Source organism: Lynx canadensis, chromosome B3 (genome assembly GCF_007474595.2).
Source record: "Lynx canadensis isolate LIC74 chromosome B3, mLynCan4.pri.v2, whole genome shotgun sequence".
Taxonomy (NCBI): domain Eukaryota; kingdom Metazoa; phylum Chordata; class Mammalia; order Carnivora; family Felidae; genus Lynx; species Lynx canadensis.
The window spans coordinates 72,094,650-72,117,419 of record NC_044308.2 but is presented as its reverse complement, the minus strand read 5'-3'; the positions used below and the strand labels follow the sequence as shown (position 1 = coordinate 72,117,419).

Genomic DNA, 22,770 nt, shown 5'->3' with positions numbered 1-22,770 from the left:
GAAGCATTAGGATTGGAAGCACCTAGAATAGATACATAGCTTATGTTGGTCTTACGCTGATATTATGAGGAATGAGGTGTCTATAAAGGATTTTCCTAGGACTGGGAAAATCCACTCTCATTCAAAAAATTGACTTTTGTTGCTGCTGTGATTTTGGTAAGATCTCTTCACTCCTATGAGAGGGGGGTGGTGGTTGCCTCCAACTACACTAAGTCCTCTTCCAGCCCATGGTGACTGGGGACATTCTGGTTATATGAAGTATGTGAGGGCTGGACCTAAGTAGTTCGACGGAACTCCGGAAAGGGCTTCAAATTCCTTAAGCACTCCTTCCTCTTCCCCGTCCCCAAGGCACCGGCCCGATTCAAGATGGCTTCCCTGAGACAGGTAACTAAATGTTTTAGTTTAGAGCGCCCCCACCGGCGGGGGTCAAAAAAAAAAAAAAAAGATACCGAGAGGCCTGAACGCCTGTGAACTGAGCAGTCAGAGGCAAGCTGCCGCCAGATTTTATTTTCAATCAGGCATATCTGTGGTTGCCTACGTACCCTTCTCAGCCTTTTAGGACCTCCCACCCTCCAGAGACTTCCTGGATGGCGCTCACACTACCTTGCTGGAAGAGGCCGGGCGTCAGCCCTACCATTGGTGGGTGGGAGCGGAGGTGGGAGGAGCCGAGGGAGAATGGACTACCAGCAAGCTAGATTGAGGCGAGGGCTGGCCATGCTCCGCCGGAAGGCGCCTTGTTCTCCGAAAGGGTGAGTTGAAACGCTGGCTGGAAAGGAAGCACCAGGACTTGTTCAGGTAGGCTTCCCGCTCATGCCTGCTCACCAGTGCTGGTCCAAGAGTCTTTGCAAAACTAAAGCTCTTAGAATTGGTTTCCATAACTCATCCTCCTCCTCGCTCCCCCGCTCCTTGCCCGTCCCCCAGTTGTGAGGGATCAGGTGCTGGGTGATGCTCTGGACTGAACCATTCTCCTTTGTGAAAGGCCGGGGGAGAGGGCGGCTGCTGGGCCGCGGGGCCCCAGCCGGGCCAAGCCGCGTAGGGGGCTGCCCCGCCGCTGTGGGGTTTTTAGGGCTTGTCATTGCATTACAGGGCGTGGTGTCGATTTGGGGCAGCTCCTTGTTCTGCTTGCCCCTTTAGCGGAGAGAAAACTCCCCGGCTCCGTTTGGTTATTCCATACTTTGGACTCAGAAGTGGGAGATTAGGGTTTTTTGTGTTTTTTTTTCTTTTTTGTCTGCTTTTTTGTATTTTAGTAACAAAAGTGGGTAGGAAAGCTTAGGGCGAGCGTGTGCATATTGTTATACATTATTAGGTGTAATTTCGTGGGTCTCTGGGAGGGCAGATCGGGTTTTTGGAGAGTATTTAGAGATGGTGGGAAGAGAGGAGCTCAAGTCTTGGCGTCTCCATTGACAGGTCTGCAGAGCTTACTGGTCTTCTGTTGCATTATGTAAACTCTTCACTAGCAGAAGACCCCTCCCCCTGCCTCGGAGCGAATGCAATTTCTTTATTTACCTGTCTCTAGTGTCGCAGGAAATATTCCAGCCATTGCAGCAACTGTGCAAGTGCGGCGGCTCTTGCCCTTAAGGGACAGTCGTGAAGTGATTAAGGTCTTCACAGAGGTGTATAGTGGGGGTGTCTAGATGGACCAATCTCTTTTCAATGACTGAGCATAGTGAGCTAGGGGTCGAAGACTTAGAACTCGATGTCTTGTCCTAGTGGAACGCCCCACGTTGAAGCCACAGGAGCTGCATTATTGGTAACTACTGCATCCTACTCTCACACTAGCATCCACAGATTACTTACTCTTCACGTTGTTCCGAGCCTTTGAGTTCAGTCAGGGATTCTCTAACAGGGTTATCCTTAGAATCGGCTGAGGCCCTATCTGGTGTGGGACACGGTGGATGGTAGAGGGGGAGTTTCGGATTTGAGTAAGTTCCTCTGTTAATTAGATCATGCCTCTGCTTAGGAATTTCTTTTGTAGTGGTCACCAAATAGCTTTCAGAACAAATTGTGGTGTTTTGGACTTATCCCACCTCTTAAAAGAGAGTTATGATAAAACATTTTCTACTTAAGAAGACCTGGGTTACAAGAGTGGCACACAAGTGGGTCTGCAAGGCATGATGAAGGACATTGGCCCAAAGAGAGGGTGGGCGAGTGTGACGGGACAGGCCTGGGGGAAGGGTTAAAACTGAAGTGGTGAAGGAGTAATGGATGGAATCAGGGATTTGATGGAACAGTGTAGGGGTACTTGCACAGTTCACACACCTTCCCCATGTTTGATCTATCCTGTGCGTCTGGCCTTTTGATTTTGTCAGTTTGGAAACTGACATGGATAGAAAATGATAGAAAGGGAGAGAAATCTACCGAGCTGATTGTGAATCACCAGGAAACAGACCTTGTATTTTCTGGGACAGTCTTCTCTACAGCACCACCAGGTGATGAGGTGGAAGAATCTTGGCATTGTGGTCACCACCACTGCAGAGTTTAGTTATAACAGGAAAAAACTTGACATTTTATTTGAAGAATCTGATAGTGATAGGTAAGATAGAGTTCTGATAGGTTAGGTAGGATGGTGAGGGGGAATCAGTCTTTCAGAGAAACTAATGTACCCATCTCCTTTGAAAAGGGTGAGATGTTTTTAACCTAAACTACCACTTAAGATTAATTTGTGGTGCCAAGAACTTACTGTATTTGCTTACTGAAAGAATGAGATTTGATATTCTCATCTGTGGAAGGACTGTAACATTTTAACATAGCATGGAGATAAATGTTTATGCTTTGAAGATACTGTTTGTCCACTGCCTTGCAAGAGTTAAATTGTCTTCTAAGCCTACATTGAGCCTGATACCTGGGGAATAAACAAGACAAATATTTTCTGGCTCCTCCGCCCTTACCCCTAGGAGTCACTCTACTTCTGGACTTGCATTTGGGCAAGTCCCTGATCTGTGGTCTTCACGTGACCTACCTTGCCCTACTGTGACTCACCTGTATTTACTGTTTTACCTTAGCAGTCGATTCACTGATATAGTATCATTTCATATTTTACTTGAACTTTTCATTATCTCTTCAGTTGATTTTTTTAGTCTTTTCCTCACAAAGTTGGTGATCTTCCTTTCATTCTTCTATTATGATTTTGTTCACTTTGCTTTTTGTTTTAATTCACTGATATTGTGCCTTTTTTGCTTATGTCTTGTTGAGACCTTTATTAAAAAAATATTTATTTTTGAGAGAGAGCGAGCGAACAGGGGGGCGTGGGGAGGTGCAGAAATAGAGGGGGACAGAAGATCCGAAGCAGGCTCTGCTCTGACAGCAGCGAGCCTGATGCAGGGCTCAAACTCATGAACCATGAGGTCGTGATCTGAGCTGAAGTCAGACATTCAACTGACTGAGTCACCCAGGTGCCCCATTGTTGAAGCCTTTTAAGATATGTAAAGAGACCCTAGTTTTTAAGATGTGTTCTTTTGGTACCTTGTACTCAGTTGTATATTTATAAAACAAAGCTGTTGTATCAACCATTTATTTTGGCCTAAAGGTTTATTTAATCCTTTATTACATTCTGAATTTTATCCTGGATAACCTTTCCTCACCTTAACCTCTTGTTTTGTTTTGTTTGTGCAAGTGTATCAAGTTGTAATGTAGCTTTTTTTGTGTGTTCTTTCACTCTATTTCATATTGCCTTTAAGATTTTCATTGTATTTATGTTGCAAAGTAAGTCTATGTCTTTGTAGTTACTGGATGTTTTAAATTTAAACTACAAAGTGTGTTAGTCTCCAGATTTCTCATTAAGCTCTTCTGTAGGTAACGTTTCTTTTGCCCTTTTATGATCCATTACTTTCTATCCTTCACATAGGCTCTTGGTTGTTTAATGTCACATGTAGCATAAGTGGTCAACTTTAAAGTATCTTTTTTTTTAGACTGATATTCTATGCCTTTTATTCAGTTGTTTTTTTAGACTAACTTTAAAATATCTTAATTGTTGCCTTAAGAGTGCAGCAGGAGACTTAAAAAAAAAAAGCAAGTCATTTTTACCCACCCATGTATGATATAATATAATAAAAAAAAAATCCAGCAACACAAACAGAAAGTAGACTGGCATAGATAATTGTTTTACATTTGTGTTCAGCAGCAATGGATATATTGGAATATATTCCAAGCAGTAGAGCAGCACAGGGAATCTAGACAATGTTCTAGCGCCTTCAAATTCTGACTATCCAAGTATATTCTCACTTGTTTGTTTGATAAGAATTTCCAGAGCATCACACTCACTCATAATCAAGTAAATGTACAAAAAGATTTCAAAGACAGTTTTAAAAATTAGGGAGCCTGGGTGGCTCAGTCGGTTGAGTATTTGACTTCGGCCGAGGTCATGATCCCGTACTTCATGGGTTTGAGCCCTGTGTTGGGCTCTGTGCTGACAGCTCGGAGCTTGGAGCCTGCTTCAAATTCTGTGTCTCCCTCTCTCTCTCTGCTCCTCCCCTGCTTGCACTCTCTCTGTCTCCCTAAAATAAATCAACATTAAAAAAAAGTTTTAAAAAATTACTTATTCTTATGCATAGTTTTTAGGAAAAGATTGGCTTTATCATTGAAAGAATGGAAACATCCCTGAATTATCTCCTCTGTACATTTCCATAGAAATTTATTGTGTATGGCTTCATTTCATTTGGTCTTTTCAAAGTTTATTTCATTTTAAAAAGGTAATTAAATGACATACTACTGAAATTACTACAAAATAATAAGACTGCTTTTTTTTCTCATCTGTATGTCAGCTACTTAATCCTTTTGTCAGTAGTTCTAATCCTTTTGATAATGTCCCAATATTCTAGTAATTTGTAATTCCATAAAAACACCTTTTTGTTTTGAGAGTCTACATTTCTTCTAAAACTCTGTATCTTTCAGAGAAAGGATATATTAACTGAATTCTTAATTTCATCATTCAGGAGCTGTAAAGTCTTTCAAGTTTCTCAAGTTGTCTCTCATGGTCGTTATAGAAACCTTTGGAATATCCTGCTTTTCATTTTTTTTTTTCTTCCCACGACATACTTTAGGGATACACTACATCTTGGGGATTTATTCCTTTGGGACATGGGTATTCAGAGGTACATTGTCTATTAGTGACATGGGAATTTCATTTTGGTTGTTCTAGAAGAAATCAGTGGTTTCAGTGGTTTAGCTGTCTATTTAGAGCCCAAATCATAACAGAATTTCCTAATAGAACGTAATTTTCACTTTCTGATACAGATATCAGATACACATCAGTAAAACATCTACCTACGTAAACTGATAGGAAGATTTTTCTGGATTTTTATTTTTATTTATTTATTTTTAAATGTCTTTATTTAAAAAAAAATTTTTTTTAATGTTTTTATTTATTTTTGAGACAGAGAGAGAGCATGAGCAGGGGAGGGGCAGAGAGAGAGGGAGACACAGAATCTGAAGCAGGCTCCAGGCTCTGAGCTGTCATCACAGAGCCCGACACGGGGCTCAAACTCACAGACTGTGAGATCATGACCTGAGCCGAAGTCAGACACTTAACCGACTGAGCCCCCCAGGCGCCCCTATTTATTTATTTTTGAAAGAGACAGAGTGTGAACGGGGAAGGGGCAGACAGAAAAAGAGAATTCCAAGCAGGTTCCGGGCTCCTAGCTGTCAGCACAGAGCCTGACGTGGGGCTTGAACTCTCAAACTGCGAGATCATGACCTGAGCTAAAGTTGGAATCTTAACTAACTGAGCCACCCGGATGCCCTGATTTTTCTGGATTTTTAAATAGGGGCTACCAAGTTGCATGAGCATGGACCTTTCATCCGTGTTACATTCTTTATTGCTTCTACTCAGTAAAGTTCTTTTTTCCTCTTGTCTGGGGAGTGGAGCATATGAGTCAGCTCTTTATTTATACATCAGTTCTCCTATAAAATGTAGTGCCTGTTTTTCAGGTGTGCCTCCTACTGGGGGGCATCTTCTTCATGAGGCCTTAAGAGTGTGTGTGTGTGTGTGTGTGTGTGTGTGTGCGCGCGCGCACACATATATATAATGGTTGTTTCCATTCACTGCTCTTCTGAAAGTCATGGGAGTCAAAAGTTGAGGCAGTTAGATGGAAGCATGTGAACTACCAAGGGGCAGCCTAGTCAATTGGAGGCTTCTATGTTCCCACCACAGGCATTGTGAAGTAAATGGAGTACTGTGAGAAAGACACTGGCATCATTCCTACAAACACAAAAAATGATTAATTGAATTACCTGAATGTTGCCCTAGACACCAGTGCTGGTTGAAGTCTGTTCCGTGGTTTTAAGGTTAAAGGGCTATACTGCTTTCTCAGAGTCTTTTCATCTCGCCCAGCAGTCCTGCTATTCTAATTGTGAAACTTTTACATCTATTTCAGTATCCTACCATTCTGCTTAGTAGACCAGCACAGCCAAGTCTCTAAGGAGTGATTTTGCTTTGAGAGAAACCTTTAATGGTACTCTTTCAAATTATTGCATAGGGAATAATAAACTTTCATTTGCCTACTATGTGCCAAACAGTGGACCTTATCTTTTAGTCTTCAGAGGAACCCTGAAATGTGTGTGACGTTAGTAGCTTCATTTTACAGAAGAGGAAAAATAAGACTTAGCGAGGTTAGGTAACTTAGCCAGGAGTGGGACTCTGGTCTGTCCGACTTCAAAACCCCATTCATTAGCCAGCCTCCCCCCCATTGAAAAGTTCAGTGCTGACCCCTGTAAGAGAACTGTCTTTGACCACGATATTAGACAGGTAAGCATTCTGTAGCCTGTTAAAGCTGTACCTTAAGCAGTTGAAGAACCTTTCTTCAAAAATTAATTTTTGTCTTTGTATCTCTGTTAAAAGGGGAAAAAAAAGAATAATAGTTTGTTTCTTTTATTTAACCTAAGTTATTTTAAAGATAAGATATATGAAATCCTAAGCTCTACAGAGGAAATTCATTTGGTCAGTCTTCCAAATAAGTCCATTTTTTAGCCAATGCAAGTCAAACTAGCTCACTAAATTTTCATCAGTCCCATGTCCCATGAGGTCATTTTTGTGCCTGGAAGCCCAAGTGTGATAGTAACAGTGGTTTATAATGTTTCTCCTCCCTTCGCCACATACATTTTTTTTAAACAAATGTTGCAGTGAAAATAATATCTCATAAATAATTAAGTAAAAGTTTATATTTTTCTGTTAGGCTGAGCAAATGTATGTACACTTGGCTCAGTTAAAAAAGCGCCTGCAAGAGTGCTATGTGTGTGGGGATGGGGGGAGCATACGGAGGCCCAGGACTTTATTACCTAAATTGTATATATTGTTACTTATACCGGATGCCCAAAAGTGGCATCATACAAAGTGGATATGTTGGTCCAGTTAGATATTCTTCAGCTGGAACCCAGAATGTTATTTTCACCTTGGTGACCATGTGCCAGCAAAGAAGTACTTTTCCAGATCAGTCTAACTCGACCTATGGGCCATGATCCTTAAAGATTAGGCTCTTATTTTCTGTCTTCAGACATAGGGAAAATTCTAGAGTTTTACTGGAAAAAAAAAAATCTACGTTGAGGCTGATTTGAAAATGAATCCATGCCCTAGTTGGGTCATATGGGTATAGTGTCATCTATTTGCTTCTTGCCGCAGTTTTAAATTGGCTGCCACTGAGCTTTATGGTCCCAAGCCTAAAGGAGGTAACTAAAATTTCATTATTTTCAATACTGATTATCACACTATAGAAAATAGTCTTTTATGTATATTGTATGTAACCCCTTTGACTATATGTAAAAGCTGTGTCAACTCCACGTTCTCAAAAGTGAAGATTCTATAATGCGTCTTCTGAATGAATGTTTCTGGTAGGAAACATGCCTCTGCCCATTTATTATCTGCAGTCTGAGGGAAGCCCTTGCTCTTGCTCAGAAACCTCCCCATTACCTCTCCACAGCCCCACTCCCACACACCTTTGGCTGGAAGTTGAAAATGCACTCCTGGGGTGCTCCCTGGCTCAGTTGGTGGAGCATGCGACTCTTGATATCTTGATGTCTGGGTTGTAAGTTCAGGCCCCACATTGGGTGTAGAGATTACTTAAAAATAAGATCTTAAAAAAAAAAAAAAAAAAAAAAAGGAAAGAAAATGCAGTCCCTCAAGAAAAGTGCATTAAATGCCTATTACCACCTGAGAAGCAAAGGGAATAGTGTAATAAGTCATACACAGTTTTTGCCTTTGTGGAACTTACATTCTAATGGTGGAGGCAGTAACATCAAACAACTGATTCTATAATCAGTTATTTAATCTCACTACAAAAATAAAGTTATGGATATTACAGGAGAATTTATCATGGGGGCATCTAACCTAAAGCATACTACAGTAAGGTGATTAAGAATGTGACTTCTGAAGCCACACTGCCTAAATTTGAATGTGGTACTATTTTTCACTAGCTGTGGGATGTTGGCACATCTCTTGGTGCCTGTTTCCTTGTCTGTTAAAAAAAAGAGAGAGATTCCAGACTTAATAAAATTGAGTATGTTAATGAATTTTAATTGTTTAGAAGAATGCTTGGCACATAATATACACTCAATAAATTTGGCTGTTTTTGTTTGTGACATCAGGAAAAGCTTTTCTTTGAAATGATGATGTCGAAATGAGCTTTGAAGGGTAAGTTAGAGTTAAATAGGCAGAATGGAGGAAAAGCAGTTAGAAGGCACTTGCAATAATAGTTCAGGGAAGTAGGGATGGTAAGTTGATCTAGAATGGCAGTGGAGACAAGTGGATGCATTTGAGGGATATTTAGGAGGTAAAGGTAGGATTTTAAAATAATGTATATGATGGTAAGGAAGAGATTTTCTGGTCTCTGCAGCCGTGACTGTTGGAAGATGATTACCCTCTTTGTGTGTGTGCATGTGTGGTGGTGGGGATGAAGGAGACTAGGCAGACTACCAAGGAATCAGCCTCCTTGCGGTAATAAGCCTTTATAGGGAGAATTGAACAAGTGAGTAAGCCAAGGAGATTGGAGACACTACCAAGAAAAGCCATTGAGTAAGCAAGTAGATGTATGGGGTCCAGAGTCCAGGGTTGACCTCTTGCCCAGAGATATAAATGAGAAATATAAGCATATAGATCATTTGTTGAAGGAAATAATAATAGTTGAGGCCATGTATGTAAATTAGACATTCTTGAAAAGAAAGTACAGAAAGAATTAAAGAGGGCTTAGGACCAAACCTTGGTGAGCTTCAACAATGAAAGGCTGGTAGAGAAGAGTAGCAAAGCAGAAGTGGCCAGAGAGGTAGAAAGAAAACCAGAAAAGTCATCCTGATGTCCTGGGAGCTGTCTGAAAAAAGTGTGTGAGAGTGGGAATGGTTTTTCTAAAATTTATGTGATCCTTCTTGGATGCCTGAGATTCTTAATTTAGGTCTCTCACCACTTAAGGTTGGATACTAGTGACTTAGAACATCTATCTAGAGCAGGTTTAGGCTGACTAAAGCCAGTTAGTTGAACATAATTTTCAGACTCTAGAATCTAAACTGTAGTTGTTCCTTTTTGCCTTAAATTAGATATAATATAGAGGAAGAGAGCCTGAGTGTACATTCAAGTAATATAGATATTACCTGGCTGAAATTAACAAATTATTTTGGAGGCCATTAATCTGGGAGGTGATCCCCTCTAAGACTGACTAGCATCTCCTAGGTAGGTAAATTTTTTTCCCGACGATATATCCAGCAACATTAGTTGAGTACCTCCTAGGACATAGTGTTTATGTGCCAAATACTGTGTTAGGTGTTTCATTAATCCTCATTAATGGCACTGTAACTTGATTCCCTTTTGTACAGAAGAATGAACTAGATTCAGAAAGGTTAATGTACTTGGTGGGACAGAAATTTGAATCCATGTCCCTCTGAATTCAATGTTCATTATACCTCTATGTACAAATATAACTAAAATAATAAAGTAGAAGATACTTATCCTAAAAGAATACTTAACAAAAAAGCCATGAAAGCTCAAAAGGGACTGATTACTTGGGTTTGACAGTGAAAAGTAGGAATTAAGAAGGCTTTCAATTATTATATCCAGTGGACATTTAAAAATTATTATATTGTCAGACATTTTTGCTTTATTTGATATAATTGGTCACTCTTTCCCCCTGCAGTTCTCTACTCTGTTTGCTTCTGTAACTTGCACTGTTTGCTTCTCTAGCTTTTCCTTCTCTACCTACTTAGGTGTAGCTTATTTGACTCTTCAAAAAAATTTTTTTTGAATTTTTGTTTAAATTCTAGTTAAAATAGTTTAATATTAGTTTCACGTGTATAATATAGTGATTCAACACTTCCATACAACACTTGGTACTTATCACACTAAATATACTCCTTAATCCCCATCACCTATTTTACCCATCCCTCCACCCACTGGTTGAGTAGGCTCTGTGCCCAACATGGGGCTTGAACTCACAACCTTAAGATCAAGTCTGCTGCCCGCTTATTCCAGTTCTTAAATCCTGATGTTCTCCTGGGTTCCTCCTAACTTTTCTCACTCTGAATCAAAAATCTCAACACTTGGGTTTCCAACTACGTGTTTTGGTTAGCCTGCAGTGTTTAAAGTGTGTTTTTTAAAAATTAGTTGTCTACATTTAAAACCTAGATTTACACAAAACTCTATTTCTGGCATTTGAAAAATCTGAAGTTCTCTCTCAACCTTGGGTGTGCATTTCCATATGCCAACAATTAACTAGAGCTGACTAGCAGCTACACTCTCGTGGATTCTTCAGTCCTTCATAGACTCCAGCATTCTCTGTTGTCTCTCAATGGCATTGATGCAGTTTTTTGTATACTTGCTCTGCTTTACATACCCCCTGGGCAATCTCCACTCAGCACTTTTAGTTAGATACTGAGTACTTTAAGTCTATCACCAAGCCAACTTTCTGATTTATACATCCAATCTCCTATCAAATTTTACTAACTTGAACTGCTCTAGGCAACTCAGATTCAACATGGCTGGACTAAACATAGCTAAACTCCTCTTTCTCTAAACTTTAGGTTCTATGGATTTTTATTCCCTAAATATTACTCAGCTCTGTCCCTTCTTTCTTATCATTACCTTTTGACCCACATTGCTATGATTCAGGCACTAATCTCCTTGTTAGGGTTCTTGGTTACAAACAACAGAAATCATCTTTTGGTTAATTTAAGCAGAAAGGGGATTTATTGGAATGATACTGTGCAGCTCACAAAATCAATGGGAATGCTAGACAGTCTGGTTTAGAAAATGATCTGAAAACTAAGGGAGGTTAGAGACATAGAGAACATGTCCAGGGTTAACACCGCTGAATAGTCTGTTCAGGATGCTATAGTAGAACTCAAGTGTCTTCCATTGCTGAGTATTGTTGAGTTGGTTCTGGGTCTTTGCATTACCTCTGCAAAGTCAAAATTCCCTATAGGACTGTCCACTTAAAGTAGTTTGGGTCACATGTGTACTTTGTCTTTGCCAGGAAAAGGAGGTGACCCCCCCACCATCCAATTTCCCATCTTCTCCAACAGACCACCCCCCTATAGTGGGAGGTAAGATCCAGCCTCCCATTGAGACTCCTGCCTTGAGCTAGTCTGCCAATATAGAAAAGGGGCTTTTGGTTGCTGAGCAGAAAAAAAAAAAATCAAATTTATACTATACAGCTTTTTTTTCCCATATATATATATATATTTATACACATATATATGGAGAGGGTAGAAGAAAAAGGTTATCAAGGAAGTAATTTCTTAAAAGATGAGGAGGAGTTAACTAAGGAAGTAAAGTGGGTCACAAAAAAGGAGTATTCAGGCAGTAGGGATAAGAGGAAAGTCAAAACAAAGCACAGAAATGGCAAACAGCATGAGACATTAGAGGAAACTAAGGAACTTTGTAGTTCAGTATTGCCAAAGTGTAAATCACAACAAAATTAGAGGAGATTGAAAAAATAGATTAAGGCCAGACCCTTTAAGGAAGGCCTTGAATGCCATGTTAAAGCATTTTCTGATGGGCAGATGAGGAGCCACTGAAACAGAATGACATGAGCAGAACTGCGTTTCAGTTAGCTAACTGACTACTGAATAGAGAATACATCTGGGAAATGAGGGTTTAGGGACACAGAAACACTTTAGGAGGCTGCTGTGGTAGTCCAGAAAAAAGCTGTATAGTGGAAATTTGATTTTTTTTTCTGCTCAGCAACCAAAAGCCCCTTTCCTATATTTGCAGAATAGCCCAAGGTAGGAGACTTAATGGGAGTCTGTGTGTATATATTTGTGTATGTGTGTGTGTGTTACACACACACACACACACACACACACACACACATACACAAATATACTCCTACCTGTTGTGAGTTCTCTGAGGGTAGAAATTATGTCTTATTCACCTTTGATTCTCTAATATTTCCACATTAGTGTATTATACACTCAATGAATGTAGACATAATGAAGAGGTATTTATTTGATGTCCATCTTAAGGGATAAATAAGATTTTGATAAGGCAAATAAATGAAAGAAGGATGGAATATAATTTGAAGGCAGTAGCATTAGCTAGGATATGAGAAAAATATATGACAACAATAAATTGGGGTTTTTATTTTGTTTTTTGGCTAGTATATGTTTGAATAATGGGAAATAAGATTGGAAAAGCAAGATGTAGTCTTAAGATTTATATCTTAAGTAACAGGGAACCTTCAAACACTTATAAGCAGGAGACTGATTTGACTTTACTGTGTTTTAGGAAATTAATCTGGTAGCAGAATGGATTCATAGGAAAAGGGATCAGTTATGAAGTTTCTTTTTTTTACACAAGCAACTGCATAAATAAAGAGGTGACAGCAGAGATAAGAGAGTCAGATAATGAATCCTAACTTTCTTCTTAGTTTAATAGTTGAATCACTCATCTCTGTAAGCCTCAGTTTTCTCATCTGTACAAGAGGGTTGACTTGATATGATTGCCAAAGGCCCTGCCAGCTCCAAAATCCGTGTGTGATATATTGCAAGAGTCAGTGGGACCTGGCAAATGATTGGATGGTGGATACAGGAGGTTTCAGAGATATCTTTGAGGTTTTAAGTCTGAGCGAATGGGAAAACAGAATTGCTATTTACAGGAGTGTTATTGGGTGTTCCTAACAATACCAGTAATGCTAGGATCTTTAAAAGTAGGAAATCTAAGGCCAAGTTGATCTCTTTCCTCAGTTGTGTCTTAGAGTACTGAAAATAGGATTTCATTGTTGAGGCTGGTTACATTTCAGGGGAAACTAGTGGTCAGGAGGTAAGCAGCTGTTTTTAGCAATCGTTTACTTTTGAGGGATTTAAGCTTGGGCACCATCATTCTGGGGTTGACTAGGTTCATTGGGAATTAGAGTGGCCTCGAAGTGACATTGCAAAGTGGATACTGGCCAATATGTCAAACAGGCTGAATTTCAAAAGAAGTGATGTGGGGGTCAGAGATCAGGTTTAGGGGTGAGGAGTGGATGTGTGTTTTGGAAGGGCGGGGTCTGGGAATTGTTAGAGGGCACCTGGGATTACTTTCCATTTCGAAAGTGATACTACTGCCCAGAGGTTGGGGTATCAAGAATACAAACCAGCATTATGTTTTTGGCAGAAAGAGTACTTATCTTTTAAAGGTAAAAGGCCCCATATTCCAGCAACTAGGCTGACTCATTCCCATTATGGGGTTAAGATTTGGCCCCTTTTAATGGGGAGTGGGATCCGGTATAGTCACTATTAAGAGAGGGATAGACAGGGCTGCTAGAAGGTAGGGGATTCATTGGGAGGCGGAGTTGGCATAGTGTGGAACCCTCCCTCCCAAGTTTACGCTCTTTGGTGTGCAGAATACAGTGTAGGTGGTAGGGAATTTAATCCCCAGGACTAGTTTCCCGCAGCAGGAGATTGTGCTTCTGGCCAGGCCCCTTTTTTTTCAAGCAAGCTGCAGGCTTCGCCTCGGCCCTAGAAACCGGATAGGCCTCTCCGTGCGTTCTCAACCTAACCCGCGGTGGCGGGGGAGGGGGAAGCTCTCTCTAGTCCCGCCCTTTGCGCTGTTTTGCGTCCTTGCGCCTTTGGTGAGTGGCAGTAGGGTTTGGCCAATGAGGACGTGGGGCGGGCGGGAGCATCAAGTTAGGTTGCGCAGGAGAAGGGGGGGAACTGGTGCTGGAGAGACAGCGAGAGGGGCGAACCGGCCCCCCACGGCCACTGCAGGTAAAGGCACCTCTCTTACCCCGCTGGGGTGAGGCACAGCTTCTTTTCTCCTTCAGGTTTTGCCGGGCCTCCCAGCCTGTAGCTTCCGCCCTAACATTGCTCCCACCCGGGCATCCACACCCCCCCTTCCCCCCCCCCCCCCCCCCGCATCTTCCCGTCTTGGCCATCCCCACCCTGGAGGGCACCCCGCTAGCTCCCTCCGTCAAGTGCATGTACCTCATTTCCATTTTGGAGGCGCCAGTTGCCTGAAATCTCCCCCCTTTGCTGTATGGGCCTTCCTGGCACCAACCCCGGCAGTATGAGCAGGTAATGTACCCGGGTCCCCGCCACCCCCACCTCCAGTAGCGTTTCCCTCTCAATCAACCCCTCACTTCCTTACCTTTTTTCTTCTCTTCTTTCATATGAGTACATAATTTTTATAGTTTCTCTTTTAACCCCTGAATATACGTACATGCTTTTAGCTTTCATAGTTGCCTATTTTACTTTCTTTCCCTGTTTATTCAGAAAGGCTCACTTTACCAGCCATGTTTGCCCCCAAATGTCTATACCTCTGATTGAGGTGCGAGTGCTTTTTCCTTCAGTAATTGGGAAAACAGAAACAGAGTAGCCACACATTTGGCATTGGGAATGGTGAAGATATAGAAGATGGCCTAGGATCCTGATCTTCTTGAGGAAATCTTTTGAGTGGCTCCAAGTTGAGAGCTCCATTTATTAGGGTCTGTGTCCTTCCATCCTGATCCCTTGCTGACCCTAAATTGTGATTACATTCACCTTGGATGCTTATTTCCCATTTCTTTATAAGATTTGAGACTCCTTGAGTCTTATAAATGTCTCCATGGTACAGTTTTTAAATTCTTCTTTTCAAAAATTACGTTGGTGATTTTCATTTTAGGCCTTCCGGTTATTTCAAGGGATTTCTCATTTAGATTGAGCTGCTTCTACCTATCTTGTGTTTCAATAACATGTGTATATGTCTGTCTTCAGCTGATCCTCTTGAAAGGATACAGTTTCCAATAACAACATTTGTACTTTGAAGTAAAATAGTTCTTTTCCAAATCTTTGAGCAGTCAAAAGGTTAACTGGGCATGGGTGGTACTTTCTGGAAGTGCATATTACCCAAAAAATGTCAGTATTTGTCACTGTGGCATTAGTTCATTATATTCTAAGAGGGTGGGCAGTACAGATAAGTCTGGAGAATGGATGTTTGTAGTTCATTTTATGTAATTTTATCTATTAGACAGCTAGACTAATCTCTGTTGCAGTGTTTCTCATCCATCGTAAACAATAAATTATGATAAACTCCCTTTTGAGAGACCATAAGAAATCTTATCCTACCAGAGAGATGTTGGGTAACCCTTCTAAACCAGGCATGCTTCTCCCATCACCCTCCCCCATCTCCCCATCCCCCGGTTGCCTTTTACAGATCTTCAGTGGCCAAGATTTTGTTTGGTTTTACTTAGTATACCTAAACAATGAGATGTGTTTTCCTCTTCCATTTGATAAATATAAAATTATGACATTGAGTACACATTTCCAAACTGCACATACTTTTCAGCCCCTAGTTGAGAATCACTGCTTTGTTGAAAGGTATGGGGAGATTGCAATGAAAAGTAGATAATAGTATGAAACAAAGTCCTTTATGATCAGACAAGGTGTTTTTGAAATGGGCCAGGAGAAGGAGACCTGTAAAATAAAAACAGGAGAGTTGAGACTCTGTAGATTCCTTAAAAAACAAAAAACAAACCAAGAAGAGCTATAGTAAAGGTGATAAATCTGCAGAAGAACATCGGTTTATCCTTACTTCATGGAGGAGGAATAGTTGGAGGTGAAATGAAAGGCTATTGTATAAAGTATTTGTCTAGCATTAACTTGTTATATGGAGATTATAGATAGGTAGCCTTGGATTCTAACTTACTAGCATGTTCCATTTCTCCCCAACTCCTACCCACCCCACCAAGGTTTCTGTCATTAGTTTAAAATTATAGTAAGTGATTGGGCGCCTGGGTGGCTCAGTCGGTTAAGCAGCCGACTTTGGCTCAGGTCATGATCTCGCAGCCTGTGAGTTCAAGCCCCGCGTCAGGCTTTGTGCTGACTGCTCAGAGCCTGGAGCCTGTTTCAGATTCTGTGTCTCCCTCTCTCTCTGACCCTCCCCCATTCATGCTCTGTCTCTCTCTGTCTCAAAAATAAATAAACGTTAAAAAAAAAATTAAAATTATAGTAAGTGATTAAGTGCAATCATCAAACTCTTGTCTTTCCTTTTGAGCATATACATATGTTTCTGTTTGGGGCAGTGATAGGCCAGGACCAGCCTTTCATTCTCGCTATGAAAAAAGGCTGATACGATTTCTTTATCTAGGCAGTTGTTTTACTGAGGGATATCTAAGTGCTTCGTGTATTTGAATGCTTAACATCTACTTATTGTTACTACCAGGATTTCAACCATAGAAAGAGAATTCATATGATACATGAGCTTGGTAGAATAGACCAGATGCGGATATAGCCAGGATGACCCATGAAGTAGGAATAGATGGAGGGGTGAAGAAAATTAGAGGTATGTTGGGAGAAGGTTTCATCTTTTGAGAGTCAAGGACAACTTAAACATGGGAGTTAGAAAAGAAGCAGGAGGGGCGCCTGGGTGGCGCAGTCGGTTAAGCGTCCGACTTCAGGACTTCAGCCAGGTCACGATCTCGCGGTCCGTGAGTTCGAGCCCCGCGTCGGGCTCTGGGCTGATGGCTTGGAGCCTGTTTCCGATTCTGTGTCTCCCTCTCTCTCTGCCCCTCCCCCGTTCATGCTCTGTCTCTCTCTGTCCCAAAAATAAGTAAACGTTGAAAAAAAAAAATTTAAAAAAAAAAAAAAAAAAAAAAAAGAAAAGAAGCAGGAGACTAGGATTAAAAACATACATACAAGATGAATTAGGTCAGTAGAGGTGAGTTGATGTGACGGGACTGAGAAGTGGTGAAACTTGGTGGTGTGGCATTAAGTCACTGGTGATGTTTTTATTTTTGATTTTTTTAATGTTTATTTTTATTTTATTTACTTATTTTTAGTGTTCTATTTATTTTTGAGAGAGAGAGCTCACAAGCTAAGGGAGGGGCAGAGGGAGAGGGGGACAGAGAATCCAAAGTGGGCTTTGCACTGATAGCAGCGAGCCCAGTGTAGAGCTGGAACTCACAAACCATGAGTTCACTTTGGCTCATGACCTGAGCCAAAGTTGGTCGCTTAACTGACTAAGCCACCCAGGTGCCCCCTTTTTAAATTTTTTTAAAGTTTATTTATTTTGAGAGAGAGAGAGCATGAGCAGGGGGAGGGGCAGAGAGAGAGGAAGAGAGAGAGACCCAGGCAGGCTCCATGCTGTCAGTGCAGAGCCCAACACAGGACTCGTTGTCACAAACTATGAGATGTTGACCCGAGCTAAAATCAAGAGTCAGACGCTTAACCATATGAGCCACCCAGGCGCCCCACTGGTGATGTTTTTAAACTATTGGGCCCAGACTGAACGAGGGGAAGAAGAAATTTGGCTCAAAAATTGGGGATGAGGATAAATGACAAATGCACTGATTGACCTTTGAAAACTTATACTTGAGTTGTATGAGGGTAAGGAAACATTTCAGAAACTGTTAGCCTGCGTTTTTCCCATGAAAAAGGTGAGATTTCTGTCTGTGATTGAACTGCTGTGGAGGAAAGGAAGAGCATTTGGAGGAATAAATAGTAAGGAGTACTCCCTCTGCCCCAGTAAGGAGTACTGGGAAGGACAAAATTGCCCATGGAAGAAGAGGCAGTTTATAAACTTCTAAGAAGTGGAAACTTGTGTTATAGTTTTTATGACACCTAACTGTTAGATTTTTTTTTAGTGCAACATCTGTGACAGTGAATAGGAGATGAAAGCTAGCAGCAAAGTAGGGCATAACTAGAAAAAAGCTGATGTAGTTAAAACTATTGAGTAGATTTTTATTAAATCAAGAAATATGTATAACTTTTATGATTGTCATTTTGAGCAACTTTGGGACAGGCATTAAATAGAAGAGGCTGGAGTGAGTTGGTGGAATAGTTTAGCCAAAAGTAGGAAGTGATATGAATCCTGGGGGAGATGTGAAGGGTATACAATTACTGAAGCAAGGGAGATCTTGTTTAACATTGGTGGAGATGCCCTGTGTACACTATGATCAGTCTATTCTCTTTGTGTCTGGGTTTCGGGGATATTTACCCACATTATATTGTTTTATAACAATAACTGGAATAAGTTGAGGGGAAAAATAGTTTGTGGGTTGTGTGGAAAATTCTTTAGTAAAGTCTGCGTACTGTGCCACTGACAAGTTTTTTCTCTGGTGTCTTTTAAAAGTTAAGACCGAAGGTCTTATCAAGCAAGGCTTTCCTGAATTGTCAAGTGTTGACATCATATACAAAGAACAAAGGCCAGTTTTTCATGCATTTTAGCTATATGGTTGATGTACTTACAATACCTTGCTTTAGTTGTAACCTATTCTAACATCTTTATGAACTTAAATCCTCAGACTTGGATTTAGTAAACATGCTTTCAGTTATTTGTAGGACAGTTTTTCAAGACGGGAAACTACTGTCTCCTCTTAGAATAGGGAGTACTATAGAATTTTTGTAAGGACTGAATGGTTCATTCCGTATACTGCAAGCAAATATATTAATTCGTTAACTATTTTTTTGAGTAGCTACCATGTATGTGATATCCTCCTGGTTCTTTCAGGATCTGAATGTGGTTCCTACCATCCGGGAACTTTTTGTCTCTTGGGGAAAGAGCAGCTGGGCTACCATGCAGGATTGTGCAGGGTATGCATTGCACATATTCATTATCATCATTGATAACATGTTTAGTATGACAATTTCCAGCAGATGGCAGACAAGCATCTTAAGGAGCAGGCAGCTTTTTATAATTTGCACAAAGGAACATTTGGGCCTTCGGAGGATATGGGCAAGAGACTGGTCATTTTAGTTAACTATTAAATATAAGTGCTTTAAATCAGGTGCGAATAACACTGGTGGGTATTTAAGGAAGGTGGGAGGACCAAGTCATCACAGATTGCTTTGTGGTTAAAGGGGCGGAGGTTCAGGGTTCTTTTAGAGTCGAAGGAAGATCTTTGAAGGTGGGAAAGATTTCAGATGGGAGAGATGCTTGGGAGTGGGGGTGGGGTGTTCTAGGCAGAAGCTACAGCATAATAGGCAAAGTCATGCAGATAGGAATCACATTAGGGGAACTGTGTAGTCTAGTTGGCCTGGAATGTAGGGTGTATATAGGAAACGGTGAGAGAGAAAGTTGGGAATATAAGTGGAACTAAAATGTACAATTCTTTGAGTTTTTTGCCAAAGAAGTTTTTGATCTTAAATATGAGAAAGGGGGGAAGGGACTTGAGAACAGAAATAGTATGCATAGATTGATATGTTAATTAGCACAAAGTTTGGGAAACTTCCTGGGTAAAATCACACTATAAGTGTAGCAAGATTATACTGTGAGCTTTAGTTAAAAGCGGTTATTTTTGCCAGTAGTAAGTAAAAGCATATAAAATACAAGGGAAATTTATGAAATACAATATATTCAGAAACAATTATCTACATTCAGAAGCCTTTATCTACATTCATTGAAATGTTGCTGGTATCTTGTAAAACTCTGTCAACTTAACCTCAAATAGAAGGTGAATGAATGTTAAATTTCCTGATCTCTACCCAAGAATGATAATTATAAAGAAATGGACACAGACAGCAAAGCTCTTGACAGACAGAAACTTCAGAGTGTGTAGGTGTAAGCCCAAAAAGGGGGTTTTATTTCTTTTATAGATTTAGTTTGAAGCAAAAATGTGGGTGTTCTCTCTGCCGTGTCTTTGTCCTCAGATTACCTCACGTTTTCCTCTTTTCTTGTTCTGATGCCAGTTGATATAAAGGGTAGTACCTAAGAAGGAGAGATTTTCTTTGAGGGCACCAACTTTGCTTATTTTTCATTTGTCTTCCTCACAACAGGAGTTTCACCATCTTCCTCTGAAGACCTAGCCATCTTGCTCCATGAAGGTCAGGACAATCTGACATGCACTTGTTTCTTGCCTCTTTTTACCTGAAGAGTAGTCCTCTTCCATTGTGTACATTTTTTTCTTAATAGGGGAGGGGAGGGGAGAGCCAGTACCCCCCCTCCCCTTCCCTCCCTAGACCTTGGGGAAGTACCCTCCATTGCTTTCCCAAGATGGCAGACCCCATCATGGATCTGTTTGATGACCCAAATTTATTTGGCCTGGACTCTCTGACTGATGACAGCTTCAACCAGGTCACACAAGACCCCATTGAGGAAGCCCTTGGACTGCCAAGCTCTCTGGACTCCTTGGATCAGATGAACCAGGAAGGTGGAGGTGGTGATGTGGGGAATTCATCAGCAAGTGACCTGGTCCCCCCACCAGATGAGACAGCCCCCACAGAACTTCCCAAAGAATCAACAGCTCCAGCTCCAGAATCTTTAACTTTGCATGATTATACCACTCAGCCCGTCAGCCAGGAGCAGCCAGCCCAACCTGTATTACAGACACCGACGCCAACATCAGGACTTTTGCAGGTCTCCAAGAGCCAGGAGATCCTGAGCCAAGGGAATCCTTTCATGGGTGTCTCTGCCACAGCTGTCTCTTCCAGTAGTGCTGGAGGGCAACCACCTCAGTCAGCCCCTAAGATTGTTATCCTTAAGGCCCCACCAAGCTCCTCAGTCACTGGTGCCCATGTGGCACAAATTCAGGCCCAAGGTATCACCAGCACAGCTCAGCCCCTGGTGGCTGGCACAGCCAATGGTGGAAAAGTTACTTTTACCAAAGTGCTAACCGGCACTCCCCTTCGACCAGGTGTTTCCATTGTCTCTGGTAATACAGTGTTGGCCGCCAAGGTCCCTGGGAACCAGGCTACTGTTCAGCGCATTGTCCAGCCCAGCCGACCAGTAAAGCAGCTGGTCCTACAGCCAGTTAAGGGTTCAGCTCCTGCTGGAAACCCTGGGGCCACAGGGCCCCCACTGAAGCCTGCAGTTACACTGACCTCTACACCTACCCAGGTGACTTGAGTGAAAGGGGGAGGTGAATTTTGGTTTAGTAGAGGGCCCAGCAACTGTGTGAGAAGAGAGCACATGAGACCAATCTCTAGAAAATCCTGTTTAAATTCTACCTTTGCTTCCTTTTTTTTTTAAAGTAAATGTTGACAACCCCGTATTTACTACTTACTAGATGAAAGCAGTTAATGTTAACATTTTTTGAGCTCTTATTACATGTTTACACTGTGCCTAGCTGGTGCTGAACAAGACAGACACAGTCCCTGTCCTTACAGAGCTCACGGTCTGCCAGGAAGGCAGACATTAAATGAGAATTCATAGTACTGTATAATATAAAGTTTTTTTAGAAATATTGGATGCTGTGGGAACAGTCATTATTTATTTATATTTACAAGACTTACAGAAGTTATGTATATGTTTTCCCTGTTCTTACTGAGATTGTCCTTTATCCAGTGAAAAGGCTTGTTTCTATTGTAAGAAAGTAGAGGTTCTAGCTTCTGAATAAAGGGCCAGATGAGTTTGTGGGGGAGGGGGTAGTATTAAGATAAGTAGGATCAGAGGAAAGACGGTATGAGGAGGCTGGTTATAAAGACTTCGGTTCTAACAGACTGCCAAAAAATGGAATGACTACCTTAGAAGATAGCCTTCTGTGAGGAGTTTGTCAAAAATAGGGCCTGACACCCACTGGGCAGAGGTGATAGAAGACTCAGTCAGGACAGCTAGGAGGATGGACAAAATAAAATGTACTCTGTCTTCTGACTCTCAGTTTTTATGGTTCTAGGATGAGGAAAATTGGTGTAAATATTTAAGAGTATACCATTCTTTAATGTCGTGCCTCTCTTGCAATTTCCTTTCTTCACTCTAGGGTGAATCGAAACGCATCACCCTGGTCCTCCAGCAGCCACAGTCTGGAGGTCCCCAAGGACACCGGCATGTCGTTCTAGGGAGTCTACCAGGCAAGATAGTGTTACAGGGCAACCAGCTGGCAGCCCTGACTCAAGCCAAGAATGCTCAGGGGCAGCCCGCCAAAGTAGTAACTATCCAGCTGCAGGTGCAACAGCCACAGCAGAAAATCCAGATCGTACCACAGCCTCCATCATCACAGCCTCAGCCACCGCCACCACCCTCCACCCAGCCAGTGACACTCTCCTCTGTGCAGCAGGCTCAAATAATGGGGCCGGGACAGAGCCCAGGGCAAAGACTTTCAGTACCGCTCAAGGTGGTGCTGCAGCCACAGGTGAGACTTCCACAGGGAGCAGGGAGGACCAACCTCCTGGCCCCTTGCTGTCACCCTCCACAACCACTCATTGTTGAATGTGGGGTCACTCTAGAGTCACGCCTCTGAACTGAAATGCAGTCTTTTATTCCTTTTACCAGTGGAAATTTTCTTTTAATTATGTCATGAAAAGATTTGAGGGTTATTGTTGGGTTCGGGTTAAGAGATGATTTATCTAATATAAGTCTTTGAACTATTTTATTTACAATCTTTTCCTACTATTGTGGAGTAAAAATGAATGGCAATATTCTTTCATTTAAAAGTTGTTTTAAAGAGGCCAGGTGATTGTCACTCCTCCCTC

The 22,770-nt window shown here is 41.5% G+C and overlaps 1 protein-coding gene across 7 annotated transcripts in view; it reads left to right on the top strand.

Annotated features, from left to right (window-relative positions):
- Positions 1 to 674: 674 nt before the first annotated feature.
- Positions 675 to 22,770, top strand: part of CHD8 (chromodomain helicase DNA binding protein 8) — a 62,278-nt gene continuing 40,182 nt past the window's right edge. For 2 of the 7 annotated variants that reach the window (XM_032593677.1, XM_030318655.1), the window contains exons 1-3: positions 713 to 795; positions 20,140 to 20,187; positions 22,059 to 22,430. In XM_032593677.1, coding sequence (XP_032449568.1) covers positions 20,182 to 20,187; positions 22,059 to 22,430 — 378 coding nt within the window. In that variant the 5' untranslated portion in view covers positions 713 to 795; positions 20,140 to 20,181. Of the gene's footprint in view, positions 796 to 14,070; positions 14,158 to 20,139; positions 21,200 to 22,058; positions 22,431 to 22,770 lie in introns of those variants that run through there. The other 5 variants (XM_032593676.1, XM_030318650.2, XM_030318653.1 and 2 more) reach the window with 5 other exon arrangements.